The sequence below is a fragment of the Bison bison genome, unplaced genomic scaffold, assembly GCF_000754665.1.
Source record: "Bison bison bison isolate TAMUID 2011002044 unplaced genomic scaffold, Bison_UMD1.0 scf7180017864057, whole genome shotgun sequence".
NCBI classification, from domain to species: Eukaryota; Metazoa; Chordata; class Mammalia; order Artiodactyla; family Bovidae; genus Bison; species Bison bison.
Window position 1 is genome coordinate 2,661,855 of NW_011494629.1, and position 16,738 is coordinate 2,678,592.

Consider the following 16,738-nt stretch of genomic DNA (forward strand, 5'->3'; position numbering starts at 1 on the left):
TGGATGTGAGAGTTGGACTATGAAGAAAGCTGAGCGCAGAAGAATTGATGCTTTTGAACTGTGGTGTTGGAGAAGACTCTTGAGAGTGCCTTGAACTGCAAGGAGATCCAACCAGTCTATCCTAAAGGAGATCAGTCCTGAGTGTTCACTGGAAGGACTGATGTTGAAGCTGAAACTTGAATACTTTGGCCACCTGATGCAAAGTGCTGCCTTATTGAAAAAGACCCTGATGCTGGGAAAAATTGAGGGCAGGAGGAGAAGGGGACGACAGAGGATGAGATGGTTGGATGGTATCACTGACTCAATGGACATGGGTTTGGGTGGACTCTGGGAGCTGGTGATGGACAGGGAGGCCTGGAGTGCTGCAGTTCATGGGGTTGCAGAGTTGGACACAACTGAGCGACTGAACTGAAATGATACTCTACTGCATATTTATTTTGTATTTCATTAATTCATGTTTGTTTTATTTCTTCCTTTTAACTGCATTCAATTTTCTCTTTAACTTTTTATAGTGGATGTATTTTGATTGTTTCTAATCTTTTCTCCTTTCTAAAATGTGCGTTTGAGACTGCAAAATTTCTGCAAAATATAGATTTAGCTGTATCCATACATTTTGATAATTAATGTTTCATTTGCATGATTTTCAAATCATTATTATTCAGAATATTTTCACAACTTACATTATAATTTTTTTTGTTGCTTCAATGAGATAAATGCATTTCCTAACTGTCAAATTGTGGAGACTTCAGGTATCTTCTTGTTTTTAAATTCTAGCTTATTGCAATTGTAGTTAAAGAACATGCATTGAATGATTTCAATCATTTAAATTTGAAATTAGCTTTGTGTCCTGACTATGGCTAATTTTAAAATATTCTTTGTGTACTTGAAAAAATGGGCATTCTTCAGCTATTGGGTGTCCTACATATAAAACAAAACTGCTAATTCTACTGTCAAAATCCTTTATATTCTGAATTGATTTTTGTCTTCACATTCAAAAAGTTAAAACTCTCATGATGATTTTTTTCATTTATTTCTAGTAATTTTTGCTTTATATATTTTGAGGCTGTGTTATTGAAGACATGCAAATATGGAGTTATTTGATCTTCTAGGAGAACTGAATCTTTCATCATTACTTTTTTGTCTATTTGTCTGATATAAAAGATCTACTCTATGGGACTTCCCTGACAGCCCAGTGATTAAGACTCTGAACTTCCACTGCAAGGGGCACAGGTTTGATCCTTGGTCAGGGAACTAAGGGGCTTCCCTGGTGGCTCAGGGGTAAAGAATCTGCCTGCAGTTCAGGAGCTGCAGGAGACAATGGCTTCAATCCCTGGGTCAGGACGATCCCCTGGAGTAGAGCATGGCAACCCACTCCAGTATTCTTGCCTGGAGAATCTCCATGGACAGAGGAGCCTGGCAGGCTATAGCCCACAGGATCACAGAGAGTCGGACATGAGTAAAGCAACGTAGCATGCAAACACATAGGGAAGGAAGATCCTACATGGCCCATGGCTCTGCCCACTCCACAAGAGGAAAAAAAAAAAAAAGAAAACAATCTACTCTAGCCTTCTTTAGGTATTAGCATGCTTTTTTTTTCTTTACTCATCACCATTTGTAGTCTTACATCTTAGTTTATTAGTTTGTTCTCTTTTTTCACATTTGACAACATTTGATGTTTATTTCATTTACATTTAATTACTCATCTACTAGGGTTAAGACTACCATCTTACAAATGATTTCCTATATTTCCATCATGTTCAATGTTGCTTTTTCTCTTCTTCCTTGCCTTTTGTTTTTAAAAAATTCTTCCCTACTCTACCCCTCCCCCATGAGTGTGAAAATTATCTACTACTTTACAATTCTCAAAAGAGTATTCTACAGACTACAATATACATTCTTGATTTTGGCTCTCTTCTCTAACAATGCAAGAATGCAGGAGCTCTTTGAATACAATTCCCTTCCCCCGGTAAATATGCCCTTACTTTCACATACTTTAGCTCAATAAATATATTTCAAATCTCAGAAGACATTATGTTTTTTAAACAGTTAACACTCCTTTTGACTTGTCCATGTTTTAGAATTCTATTACTTTTATTCCTTCCTGTATTTCTGACCTTCCATCTGGCATCACTGTGGTTTAGCTTAAAAATATCCTGTCTTATATTTACAATATGCAGGTATTAAAGCCTTCTCATTTTTATCTCCTCTTAATTCATGTAGCATGCTAACCACCAGGTAGAGATTCAAGGTTTATGTTTATTTTCCTTAGCACTTTGAGGATACCTGTATCTCCTAAGCCAAAGTCACACAAACATTCTCCTGTGCTTCCTACCATAAGTTTCACAGTTTTCAGTTTTACATTTAGGGTTACATTCCATTTTGAGTTGATTTTTGTATGTGGTGTTAAATATGGGTTAATATTCATTTTTCACATATGAATGATCAATTATTCCAAGACTGGAAAAACCTGTTCTCTCTTCATTGAATGTCCTTTATCTGTTTATAAAAAATGAAGTGTCTCTCTGTGTTTGTGTCTATTTCTGAATTCTCTTTATTCTATTTACCTGTAATTACTCCAATACCACCCCTTCATGGATTACAGTCTTGTCATGGAGAAGGGGCTTGAGTAACTCAGTGAAGCTATGAGCCATGTTGTACAGGGCCATCCAAGATGGGTGGGTCACAGTGAAGACTTCTGGACAAAATGCAGTCCACTGGAGAAGGAAATGGCAACCCACTCCGGTATTCTGGAGTGGTTTCTTGCATGGAGAACCCCACGGACAGGATGAAAAGGCAAAAATATATGACACCAGAAGATGAGCAACCCCTAGGTTGGAAGGTGTCCAATATGCTGCTGGGGAAGAGTGAAGGGCAATTATTAATAGCTCCAGAAAGAATGAAGTGGATGGGCCAAAGCAGAAACGATGCCCAGTTGTGGATGCGTCTAGTAGTGAAAGCAAAGTCTGATGCTGCAGAGAACAATACTGCAAAGGAACCTGGAATGTTAGGTCCGTGAATTACAGTAAACTGGATGTGGCCAAGCAGGAGATGGCAAGAGTGAACATTGACATCTTAGGAACCAGTGAACTAAAATGGATGAGAATAGGCGAATTTAATTTAGATGACCATTACATCTACTACTGTGAGAAAGAATTCCTTGGAAGAAATGGAGTAGCCCTCATAGCCAACAGAAGAGTCCAAACTGCAGTATTTGGGTGAAACCTCAAAAATGACAGAAAGATCTCAGTTCCTTTCCAAGGCAAACCATTCAACACCAGGGTAATCAAAGTCTATGTCCCAACCACTAACGCTGAAGAAGCTGAAGTTGAAAAGTTCTATGAAGACCCACAAGACCTTTTTGAGCTAACACAAAAAAAAGATGTCCTTTTCATCATAAAGGACTGGAATGCAAAAGTATGAAGTCAAGAGATACCTAGAGTAACAGGCAAGTTTGGTGGCGGAGTACAAAATAAAGCAGGGCAAAGGCTAATAGAGTTTTGCCAAGAGAATGCATTGATCATAGCAAATACCCTCTTCCAACAACACAAGACTCTACACAGACATCACCAGATGGTCAATACTGAAATCAGGCTGATTATATTCTTTGCAGGCAAAGACGGACAAGCTCTATACAGTTAGCAAAAACAAGACTTGGAGCTGACTATGGCTCACATCATCAGCTCCTTATTGTAAAATTCAGGCTTAAATTGAAGAAAGTAGGGAAAACCATTTAGGCCATTCAGGTATGACCTAAATCAAATCCCTTATGATTATACTCTAGAGGTGATGAGTAGATTCAAGGGATTAGATCCGGTAGACAGAGTGCCTGAATAACTATGGATGGAAGTTAGTAACAGTGTAAATGAGGCAGTGACCCAAACCATCCCAAAGAACAAGAAGATTAAGTGGTTGTCTATGGAGGCTTACAAATAGCTGAAGAAAGAAGAGAAGCAAAAGGCAAAGGAGAAAGGGAAAGATATGCCCAACTGAATGCAGAGTTTCAGAGAATAACAAGGAGATACAAGAACTTTCCTGTTCATAAATGAACAACGAAGAAATAGAGGAAAACAATAGAATGGGAAAGACCAGAGATCTCTTCAAGAAAATTGGAGATATCAAGGGAGTATTTCATATGAGGATGGGCACAATAAAGGACAGAAAAGTTAAGGACCTAACAGAAGCACAAGAGATTAAGAAGAGGTGGGAAGAATACACAGAAGAACTATACGAAAAAGCTCTGAAAGAACCAGATAACCACAATGACATCATGTCACTCACGTAGAGCTGACATTCTGCAGTGTGAAGCCAAGTGGGCCTTAGGAAGCATCACTACAAACAAAGCTGGTGGAGATATTTAAAATCTTAAAAGATGATGCAGTTAAAGTGCTGCACTCAGTATGTCAGCAAATTTGGAAAATTCATCAGGACCACAGGACTGGAAAAGGTCAGTTTTCATCTCAATCCCTAAGAAGGGCAATGACAAAGAATGTTCAAACTGCTGTACAACTGCACTCATTTCACATGACAGCAAGGTTATGCTCAAAATCCTTCAAGCTAGGCTTTGGCAGTTTGTAAACCGAGAACTTCTAGATGTACAAGCTAGGTTTAAAAAAGGCAGAAGAACCAGAGATCAAATTGCCAACATTCGTTGGATCATAGAGAAAGCAAGGGAGTTCCAGGAAAATAATATCTATTTCTGTTTCACTGACTACATTAAAGCCTCTGACTGTGTGGATTGGAACAAATTGTGGTAAATTCTTAAAGAAATGGGAATACCAGACCACCTAACCTGTCTCCTGAGAAACCTGTATGCAGGTCAAGAAGCAAGTTAGAACCAAACATAGAACTAACATGACTGGTTCAAAATTAGGAAAGAAGTACAACAAGGCTGCATATTGTCACCCTGCTTATTTAACTTATATGCAGAGTACATCATGTGCGTGTACATCATTTCCCATGTACATCATGCGAAATGCCTGGCTGGATGAATCACAAGCTGGAATCAACACCACCAGGAGAAATATCAACAATCTCAGATAAGCAGATGATACCACTCTAATGAAAGAAGGCAAAGAGGAACTAAAGAGCCTCTTGATGAGGGTCAAAGAGGAGAGCAAAAAAGCTGGCTTGAAACTTAACATTCAAAAAACTAAGATCATGGCATCTGGTCCCATCGCTTCATGGCAACTTTATTTTCTTGGGGTCCAAAATCCCTGCCAACAGCGACTGCAGCCATGAAATTGAAAGACGCTTTCTCCTTGGAAGGAAAGCTATGAAAAACTTAGACAGCATATTAAAAAGTAGAGATATCATTTTGCTGACAAAGGTCCATGTAAGTCCAAGCTATGGTTTTTTTCTAGTAGTCATGTACAGATGTGAGAGTTGGACCATAAAGAAGACTGAGCACCAAAGAACAGATGCTTTTGAATTGTGGTGCTGGAGAAGACTCTTGAAAATCCCTTAGACAGCAAGGAGATCAAACCAGTCAATCCTAAAGGAAATCAACCTGAATATTCACTAGAAGGACTATGCTGAAGCTCCAATACTTTGGCCACCTGATGCAAAGAGTTGACTCAACAGAAAAGACCCTGATGCTGGGACAGATTTAAAGAAAAAGGAGGAGGGGGTGGGAGAGGATAAGATGGTGAAACAGCCATCATTGACTCAATGGGCATGAATTTGAGCAAACTCTGAGAGACAGAGGAGGACAGAGAAGCCTGATGTGCTACAGTCCATGTGGTTGCAAAGAACTGGACATGACTCAAGTGACCAAATAACACTACCACCACCACCGCACTGTCTTGATCACTATGATTTTATAATAATTCTTGAAATCAGCTAGTGTTAGCATTGCAGTCTATTTCTTTTACTTCCAAATGGCTTTTACATTTTCACAGCTTTTCAACTGCTAGAAAAAACTTTTGGGATTCTGGTGGCAGCTGCATAAAATCTATTGATCAAGTGAGAGAGAATTAAAACTGTAATAATATTGTGTCTTCTGACCTGAGAATAGGGTACTTCTTTACGTCTTTAACTTCCATCCACATTGTTTTGTAGTTCTTACTGAACAGTCTTACAGATATCTTATCAGATTTAACTCTACATTGTTCATGGAGAGTTTGCAGAGGATACTCCCAGTTGTTGAATTTTGTGAAATTCCTTTTCTGTATTTATTTAGATAATCTTATGGACTGCTTCTTTACTACTTTATCAATATGATAAATTATATCTCTTTCCTACAGTTTTTTGGACAAATGGAATACAGCTGTAATTAACTGTATTAATGTGGCTGTCTGCTAATCCTAACAGCTTTGTCAGCTATGGGGAATGAAGAATTTTTCTCATATTGTCCTGACTTGATAATTTCAGTTGGATATCAGACAATGTAAAACTTGCCTTCTTGGGTACTGTATGAGTTTGTATTCCTAATAACATTCTTTGCCATGAGATGCAGTTAAGCTACTCTGGCTTGATCTTTTGATATCTTGCTCTTAAGATTTGTTCAGCAGGACAAGAACAAATTTTAATTTAGGGCTAATTATTCTCCATGACAGAGGCAAGGCCCTTGTCAGCCCTCTACCCAGTGGCCCTTGAATTATAAGTCCTTCCAGCTAACTGGTAGAAACAGACATTCCCTTACTATGAGTTATAGTAGCATTCCCTCTAATCCTTGGAGTGGTTCATTTCCTGGCATTAGCTAGTTTCCTCACACACAGCACTCTGCAAAACAATCAAAAGGAATCCTCTATCAATCCAGAGACTTTCCTCTTTGTGCTCTCTCCTCTCCAAAACTCTACCCACAAACTCTTGCCCCTGGGCTTCCCAAGACTCTCAGGTCAGTCTCCTCATTATGGGAAATCTGCTGAACTCTACCTGGGTCCCTCCCTCCCTGCTCTGGGATTGTGAAAACCTTCTCAGTGCAGTCAGCTGAAATGATCATCGAGTGTTTTCAGTCTTGCAGGGATCAATGTCAGTCACTCCTTTATGTTCAAAGTCTTTAAAAAATATAGTTTCGTATATTTTGCATGCTTTTTCAGTTGTTTTAAGGGAAAATAAATCCAGTGCCTATTATCCAATGTGACCTAAAGTAAAAGTCTGAGGATCTCTTCTATTGTCTGTTCTTGTTGCTGCTTTTCTTTCATGCTATCTTGCCTCATTATCTGCCAGGTTACATACTTTCTTTCAATATATGTAAATTTTTTTTCACTTTTTAAATTACCATACAGTAAAATGGACTTCTTTAGCTGCAAAATTCTGAGAACTTCAGCATACATATATCCATATAATTACTACCATAATGCATAGCAATTCAATCATCCCTAAAAAACTTCCTTGTGTTATTATCCCTTTATACTCACATTCTCCCCCTATCTCTAACTCCTTGGAAACACTGATCTGGTATCTACAGTTTTTTTGAGAATGTCATTAAAAATAGGGTTATCCAGTATGCAGCTTTGAGACAGATTTCCTTCACTCAGTATGCCTTTGGGGTTCACTCATGCTGTTGCATGTGTCAACTGTTTGTTTCTTTCTCAAAGTGCCATAGTCTGTTCTTCCAATCACCCACTGCAGGATATTTGGGTTGTTTCCAGTTTGGGCAATTATGCAAATGAACTGCTATAACCATTTACATATAAGTGTTTAGTAAACATGAGTTTTTATTTCTCCTTGGTAAAGATTGAGTAGTGAAATCGTTGTGTCATATACTGAGTATATCTTTGATTTTTAAAATATCCAACTAGATATTTTCCAGAATAGCTGTACCATTTTGCATTCCCACTAACATGAGATCCAGTTGCTCCATATCCACACAAAATTCAGTATTGTTAGTTTAGTCATTCTCACAAGTGTGTGATGATCCTTCGCTATGGCTTTTATTTGCATTTCCCTGGTAGTCAATGACATTAATTTTTTTAAATGTGCTTAACTGCCATCCTTATATTCTCTTTAGGAAGTGTCTGTTCCAGTACATTGTCCGTTCTTCAGTTGAGCTGTTTTCTTAGGAGTTTTGAGAGTACTTTATTTATTTTGGGAACAAATACTAAGCTGAATATGTAACTTGCAATTATTTTCTCCCGGTCTGTAGATCATCTTTTCATTCTCTTAACAGCGGTTTTCACAGCACAAAAGAATTTACTTTGATGATGTCTGATTTATCCATTCTTCTTTTATGCATTATGCTTTTGATGTTAGATCTAAAGACTCCCTTGGCACAGGTTGCAAAAGTTCTTCTCCAAAAATTATAATACAGTTTTATATTTTATGTTTGGATATACAATGAATTTTTAGTTAATTTTTGTATAAAGATGTCAGGCATAGGTCAAAGTTCAATTATTGCATGTGGATGAGCAACCAGTCCAACACCATTTGTTGAAAAGACTATCCTTTCTACATAAAATTGCTTTTGCATCCTTGTCAAAAAAGCAAATGGCTATATTTCTATGGATATATTTCTGGGCTTTATATTCTTTTTCACTGATCTATGTGTCAATTCTTTTGTTGATACCATACTTTCTAGGTTACTGTAACATTATAAGGTCTTAATATTGAGTAATATGATGCTTCCAACTTCATCTGCCTTTTTCAAAACTGCTTTAGCTATACCTTTGTACTTCCATATAAATTTTAGAGTCAGCCTGTTTGTATCTGCAAAAATTACCATTTGAATTTTTACTGGCATTCTATTAGATCTATATAACATTTTGGGAAGAATTGCTGAAATCTTTAAAAATTCTTTAAAACTCTACATTTTTACTGGTGAATCTTCTAATTCACAAACACAGTATGCTTCTCCATTTATTTAGATCGTCTCTAATTCATTTCATCATTACTTTATAGTTTTCACTATACAGATTCTGTATATGTTTTGTTAAATTTAGAGCTATGTATCTTTTTTTTTAGCTACTGTAAATAGTATTCTTTCAAAATATTATTTTTAATTGTTCACTGTAGGCATATAGGAACATAATTATTTTAGTTGTTGACTGCATATCCTATGATCTTACTAAACTCTCTCATTGGTTCTCAGAGTTGTTTCTGTTTAGAATACTTGTGAATTTTTTCCACGTAAAATCATACTAGCTGCAGAGACAGTTTTATTTCTTCCTTTTCACTCCACATGACTTTAAAAATTTGCTTTGGCTACGCCAGCATAGCCAGATTTACTGCTGCACACGGGTTTTCTCTAGTTGCGCGAGTGGAGGCTACTCTGTAGTTGCAGGGTGTGGGCTGCTCACTGCAGTGGCTTCTCTTGTTGCAGAGCATGGGCTCTAGGCCACCTGGGTTTCAGTAGTTGTGGTGCATGGGCCTAGTGGCCTAGCAGCAAGTGGAATCTTCCCAGAACAGGGATTGAACCCGTGTCCCCTGCATTGGCACGTGGATTTCCACCCACTGGACTCCCAGTAAAGTCCTCAATCCACATGCCTTTTATTTCTGTTTCTTGTTCATCTGGAATCTAATATTTCTAGTGTGACGTTGAACAGAAATAGAAAGATTAAACATCTATGCCTTGATCCCCATAGAGGAATCACATTTCGCTTTTCATCACTAAACACGATATTAGCTATCAGTTTTCTGTAGATGCCCTTTATCGAGTTGAGGATTTTCCCTTTATCCCTAGCTTGCTGAGCATTTTTATCATGAATGGGTGTTGTATTTCTGTCAAATACTTTTTCCGTATCAACTGATATGATCGTGTACCTTTCCTTTTGTAAGGAAATGAGATTCCCTTTGACATTAACATGGTGAATTAGTTGATTCTTGAATATTGCCTTCCTAGGATATACTCTGCTTTGTTATGGCATATTCTTTTTATATTGCTAGAATTGACTTTTTAGCATTTTACTGAGTTTTTTCTTCCCTTCTATATCCTTGAAAGATTAGGATATCAGATAACATAGATAAGATTAGGATATCAGATAACATAGATAAGATTAGGATATCAGATAACATAGATAAAAGTGTCTGTCACTTTTTTTGTGTGTGTGGTACTGCCTTTATATAGTTTTGATATAAAGGCAATGCTGGCTTCATAAAACAATTTGAAAAGTGTTCCTTTCTCTTCAATTTTCTGGACTAGCCTGTAGAATTGGTGTTATTTCCTTTTTAAAATGTTTCATAGAATTCAACAGTGAAACTATCTGGGAGATATTTTTGATGCTAATTCAATCTTGTTAATAGGTATAGGAGTATTCAGGTGATCTATCCCATCTTGGATGAGTTTCAGTAGTTTGTGGCTTTCATAGAGTTAGTTTGTTTCAACTAAGTTGTCAAATAAATGTGTGTAGGTTTGTTCAAAATAGTCCATGACTATGAATCCATGATCAGCATCTCTTTATGCAGGGTCTATAGTGATAGTGGTATTTTGTGTTTTTTTCTCTGTCAGTCTTACAAGAGACCAAACATATTTATTTTTTCCAAAGAATTCGTTTTTGGTTTCATTGTTTTTTCTATTGTTTTGTCTGTTTGGTTTCATTGTTTTTTCTATTGTTTATCTGTTTGGTTTCATTGTTTTTTCTATTGTTTCTATTGTTTTGTCTCAAATGTCATTGATTTCTGCTCTTACCTTTATTTCTTTCCTTCTGTTTGCTTTGGATTTTCTAGTTTTCCCTAACTTCTCAAGGTGAAAACTTGGGTTATTGATTTGAGACCTCTTTCTTCCTCTAAACATTTACTGTTATAAATTTCCCTTTAATTACTGTTTCAGCTGCATCTCACACATTTTAATACATTTTCATTCTTGTTCATATCAAAATGTTTTCTGATTTTCCTTGAGAATTTTTCCTGCAAAAACACTGGTAGGAAAGGGCAAGGGCAGAGACATTTTAGCATATACCTATGCAACCCACGTGCCTCAACTGCACTGTGACGGTAACTGACAGGCCCAAGCCCAAGTGCCACCTTGACTTCACTTATTTGGTGGACAGCTGGGACAGGGATACAGACAAGGACGCAGCCCCACAGACTGCTCTGGGCGTTGGGTAACAGTGCAGGGTGGGGCTTTTGCACTTTGGGACACAGCACATGCTGGCAAAACATGAGCACAAGTCAAGTCAGGCTGAGGACCATGAGCTGACGTGGAGCAATATACAGGAAACAGACAGAATTATCAAGTAGGAAGGGTTGGGAGTTCTGGCGGCTCATACCTTGGCTGGTGTCTGGCTGCAGGGAGCTCAGAGGAAGTGGGGGTGAAGATTCGGGGGCCTCTACTGCTGGGTGCTCGGCCACCGGACAGATGATAAACCACCTCTTCCCAGTATGCAGGACTAAGAAGAAGGACAGAAGCAGCTGGTGAGAGTGAGTAGGTGACCCCTCGCCGCCAATATCAGACCTGATAATGGGGATTTGAGGAATTCATCTCACACCAGTGGGGAGGATGTGCAGCCCGCTCAGGGGGCTCCTCACTGGCATTAGAGGCTCTCATAAGTCCCCCCAGCACGGGCTTATTTCCAAGGTCACCGGAAGTACATCAGTGAAGTGGTAATGCTGGCTGGGGGACCAGCAGGGCAGTGAGTCCACATCATGCTCAGTCCCCACCCAGACCAGACATGGCTCTTCAGACAGGGCAGCTGTCCCCAGATGGGGACACGCTCACCATACACTCCAGCAACCCCCCAGTGTGATGGCCAAAACCCGTACAATATGCTCAGTGGGAGGCCCTTATCAAATGCCTACTGGAAGCAGAGAAAGGACAATGGCAGACATGACTCCTCCAAAGGCATGTCTGATTGGCAGGGACAGCCGTGAAGGGAGACATACCATTTTGCTGGTACACCGGGGCATTTGCTTGGGATTGGCGATTCTCCTGAAAGAGGTGAAGGATCAGAACTCAGCCGACTGCATGGAACAAGAACTTCCTTCAGAGCACAGCACTGTCTCAAATCCTCTAAGAGGCCTCAAGAGCTCGGACATTTCTAACTGGACAGAAGGCACCTACCCTCCCGGCCACCTCACCCGACACTGCATGGCATACAGGTTCCTCTAGCAGGCCACATCACAGCACTGTACTCGCAGAGCCTGGAGCTGGGGTATAAGTAGGCCCAGCCCCTCCCAGGACCTCATAACAGGGACTTACCTCCCCAGCACCCAGGCCACAGGTGCTGAGGTGTGGCGGGCTCACCCCAGGGTCGGAGGCACGGTCCACATCCGTGTCCTCACTGAGCATATCCTCTGCCTTGTCCATGACATCCTTCATCTGCTCAATGAATGTCTCCCGCTCGGCCTGCAGGATGAAGTCGTGCTCCACCTGCAACAACACATCAGCCCTGCTGGCGGGGCTGTGCCTCAGGCCACTGGCCGCACAGCGTCTTCACTGATGGATTTATTTGGTTTCTACTCTGGACTAAGCCAAGAGGGGAGACACGGCCACTGAGCTCAGTCACCAACAGCAGGGCTACACAGTTCAGCAAGAAGCCACAGCAGGCCTCCACGTGATGCCCCAGTGCTATCAACAAGAGGCAGCCACTGGCAGAGGTGGGAGGACAAGCAAGGCTGGCACCAGTACTCCCCTCAATGGGGCTGGCATGCATGTGCCCAGCGACACAAGGAGACAGTCCCAGGGGAAGGGCCGTGGGCTCATCCGACAGGCATGACGACAGCCTCACCATGTAGGTAGCGATCTCGTCAGGCGCATCCCCATCCAGGTCAAACTTGAACGTCACCATCTTGTGGTTGTGTGTCTCCAGCTGGCACTCCACCATCTTGTCGCCCGTGTTGCACACCTAAAGGACACTCAGGCAGTGAGGCCAGGGAGGACACCGTGCCCAGCCTACCCTGTCTTGCCGGCCTGCTCTGCCTGGCTACTCACGTTCAGGATGGTCAGTCGGGGCCGACTGGCCCTCTCCTGGCGGGAGCGCACACGCGTGGACCTGCGGTGATGTTTCCGGGCGGCCTTGCCTTCCAGCTTTCCCCCACCAAATGCACCTTCGCAGCTGTCACTCATCTCTCTTCCAGAAGGGACATCAGAGCCTCCATAGCTACATGAAAACCAAGAATGTTACAGCACCCAGGGGAACCCAGCCTGCCTCACATGGGAAACTTGGCTTTCCAGAAAACCAACAGAAGCTTTACTGTCTGGGTGTGCTAGGTGGAAACCCCAGAGGGTCTAAAGCTGCCCATGCACAACAGAGGGACCCTGAGCCCACTGCCCCTCCTAACCCTGTAATATCTGGCCTGGACAGTGCTGGGGTCATACGGGGCATATGACCTTTCTGACCTAGGACCTAAGTCTTCTCAGCTCCTGACCTGTGAATCACACTTAATCGGCTCACAGTATATGTCAGGATTAAGACACAACCCACCCCATGCCTTGGTTCCCCCATCTGTTGAACAGCAATGGGAACACATCAACAAGGTGGAGCTACTGTGGCATTTGAGGAGAGTTTGCAGAGCACTGAGCTTGGTGCTGCCATGACCAGGAGGGTGGGACACAAGATCACTTCCTGTAACCAGCTCCCTCCCTAAACACAACATTGGCCACGCCTGAGGTGCTGGGAGACCTGGGATGTGGGCCGGACTCTGCCCTGCTCTCCCAGCCTTCCACAGTCCCCGGACCTGGTGACTATCCATCCATAGCCTCTCCCTGCTCTCAGCACTGCACACCAGCACCAGGACCCGAAATACAACTGGGAGTATCTGACTACCAAACAACAGCAAGCACTGACAAACCCCCCAGAGGAGCTCCTTGAGGCTCCCCCAGCTCAGGCTTGGAAATGGGCGACATTGTTAGAAGATCTGACATACACGGGCAAAGTGTGCCATTACCTCTCACAGCTCTGAGGGAGGCTGGGCTGCTTGTCCTGTGAGGCCTGCTCCTGAAATAAAACCACGGAAAGGAGGCCAGGTCACATTCATTCCCCCGCGACACAGCCGCGTGCAGTCTGCCATCTCCCCACCATCACCGCCCAGCCCGCCACCCACTCCCTTCTGACTGCAGGGAGCAAATCACGTGCAGGCTGGCAGGAGCGAGGGATTTTATGTTTAACACTTAGAGCCAAGCAGATTCCTATAAGCTGAGGCCACCTCCTTTCCAAACATGTTAACCCACTTTGATCATCCCTACGAGGGAGCACATGGCCCAGGAAGAATTAGCACAGATTCTTCCCATCGCCTCCAAGAAAAGGACTCTGAATCCATGTGTAAAAATCAGGGTCTCCAGCTGGATGTGTGATTAAGGAAAATCCATCCAGGGACAGCAGAGGGAGAAGAACAGCACCCGTGGCTGTCCCTCGACACACACTTCCACCTTCCTGAGGGTATTCCTGACTTCTGGAGCTGAGCCACAAGGTCACAGCACAGGAGGGCTGCAGTGAGGCTGGGGTCAGGAATCAAGGTGACGGACTGGGGGCTGAGCCCCTAGGGGAGGGCCACACACCTCGGGGGCTGGCTCCACCGTCAGCTGAACGGTCGGGCAGGGACCAGGGATCCCAGGCCCACTGGGCAGTGGCAGGGTAGCAGGTGGCAGGAGCGCAGCGGTCTGGACAGGCACGCTCTGAGGAGCTGCTATCACTGTGGGGGCCAGAGAGCCGGGGAGCTGAGGCAGGAGCTCAGGGACAGGAGGCAGCAGCACTTCCGGCAGAGGCGGGGAGAGAATGGCGGCAGGCGCAGGCACTGTGGCGACCTGGGTGGTGACATCCACAGCATATGTAGGCGGGTGGCCAAGCAGGATCTGAGGACACAGGGGACAGGGATGCGACTGGGGTGCGGGCCATCGCCTCCCCTGAAGGTCCTGGACCAAAGCAGGCGCTTCCATCACCCAAGGGAGTAAGCAAGTGATGAGGACGAACCTCCCCATGCACCCACACCCCACAGTCAAATCACAGCGTGCGTGTATGCAGATTTAGCAAAACCAAGGACAAGACACTCTCATGTCCCCATGGGTATAAAACCAAACCTAAAACCGCACTGCATCCATGAACCTCCAGCTGCTGTCAGGCTGAGAAGCTGAAGTGCGGCACACTTAGCACCTCTCTGGGCTCCCTGCCACCACCCTGCAGGGCCAGATCACGGTGCTACTCCGCCCCAGCCTCCTGTCAGGTCAAAGCCTGTGTTCCAATCCCAGCCGTGAGCAAGAGGGGCTGTGGACCTCAGCCTTCCATGGGGTGACTTAGAAACTGGGCCAGATTCCCTCCTGTTCCCTCTTTAAAGGCTCTCGGGGGAGAGGCTAAGACAGGTTGAAGGAGAGCCATGGCCTGAAACGGCCCTAGTTTGAGGTTTAGGTTGGGAATGGGAATGACCTGCTACAGGGCCTACAAGTATGAGACTGATCAGACATGTGGTATGTGGAGTGAGATGTGAAAGCCACAGCCTAGCTGTGGAACTTTCTCTCCTGGACAGGTGCCCCAGCCTGTCCTTTCTTGGCACAGGGAAGCCTCTGGGCAGCCAGCCTAGCTCATCAGTAAACTCCAGACCCTCTGTTGGCAAGACCACAAGGAGGCCACCAGGCCTGGGCAGTGACCTCTAAGCACCCACACCTTCTCCAGCTGCTAGCTAAGCAGACAACCCAGTGTCAGCAGTGTGCCGGGCCAGCTCACGGCGCAAGACACAGGCCCTGCAATGATACCACACACCCCCAGGCCTCCACTCAGCCCTTGGCTTTCCCCAGATGACCCTGAGCCCTGAGTCAGTATTACTCCAAGTAAGAGATCAGGGAGGTGGTCGCTCAGTCAGGGCACTGGACTGACGATGGGCCTCCTCACACTGGTTTTGAAACAAGCACCAGCCTATTGGGCAATGAAAATCACCCCTTCTCAAAATCAGGGACAAACATCCAGGAGAATCCATGCATACTTATGACAGTGCCTCATTCTAGAATGGATTCAGTGCAAAATGAGTTAGGGGGACACCTGGCCCCGTAGCACACTTTCAGTATGAATCTTCACAATGAAATCAAAAGGGCAGGAGCCTGAACTTAAAAGGCAAAGGACATGCCCACTGGCACATGGCCACTGAGGCTTAGAGCCAAGGCGGGGTCAAGTGGGAGGATCCCTAGGTAAGAGGCTCCCTAGGTAAGAGGATGCCCAGGTGAGAGCCCTGCCCCTAAGGTGAGAGCCCCAGGCCAGCTCCTCTCCACACAGAAGGCTGGGTAACAGGCTTATAGTTACAAAACGCGCATGGGCTGTGCAGGTGTGTGGAGCCACAGGGAGGTCCTCCCAGCCAGCAAGGGGTGTGTCTCTTCACTGGCAGCTCGACAAGCTGCCCATGGCCCTCATCTGGTTCTGAGACAGCATCCTTGTCTGCCATGACTACCTTAGGACCAGTGGCCCATGTACACTCAACACGGCCTAGGTCATCACCAACAGACCCCATCAGAACCCCATTTTCCTCATTTGCTGACTGCAGAGATGGGGGCTGTCCACCTACTTTCCTTTGGCAGGTAACAAGATAAGCAGTGTGAGCCTCTCCAGCACCCATGGAGGGGCTGACGTGGCTGCACCAAGACTGCCAACTCTATCCACGTGAGGGCAGATGCCACAATGCCCAGCATGGCCAGGGACCCTCCGCCCCCACAGACAGCTCCTCCAACACCTGGGAAGGAACCGACAGCGAAGCTTTTAGTCAGCCCAGTCCCCAAGGCTCCTAACACATGCTGGGAAGTAAGAAGAACATTAGACATTCCCCACAACGGGTGAGACGCTGCAGTCATGGGACAGCACTGCCTGCTTGCCCATTCCCACTCTGCTACCCAGGTGAAGGTCCTGAGAAGGAGCAGAGATCTGTGAGCCCCTTATGTGCTAAGGGG

The 16,738-nt window shown here is 44.0% G+C and overlaps 1 protein-coding gene across 1 annotated transcript in view; it reads right to left on the minus strand.

The window, feature by feature from the left end:
* The window catches only part of WNK2 (WNK lysine deficient protein kinase 2), a 151,298-nt gene that overhangs the window by 59,440 nt on the left and 75,120 nt on the right, over positions 1 to 16,738 (minus strand). The window contains exons 12-18 of the mRNA XM_010836061.1: positions 14,372 to 14,665; positions 13,762 to 13,811; positions 12,806 to 12,974; positions 12,603 to 12,719; positions 12,074 to 12,244; positions 11,758 to 11,803; positions 11,145 to 11,264 (exon numbers count right to left, since the gene is read on the minus strand). Coding sequence (XP_010834363.1) covers positions 11,145 to 11,264; positions 11,758 to 11,803; positions 12,074 to 12,244; positions 12,603 to 12,719; positions 12,806 to 12,974; positions 13,762 to 13,811; positions 14,372 to 14,665 — 967 coding nt within the window. The remainder of the gene's footprint in view (positions 1 to 11,144; positions 11,265 to 11,757; positions 11,804 to 12,073; positions 12,245 to 12,602; positions 12,720 to 12,805; positions 12,975 to 13,761; positions 13,812 to 14,371; positions 14,666 to 16,738) is intronic.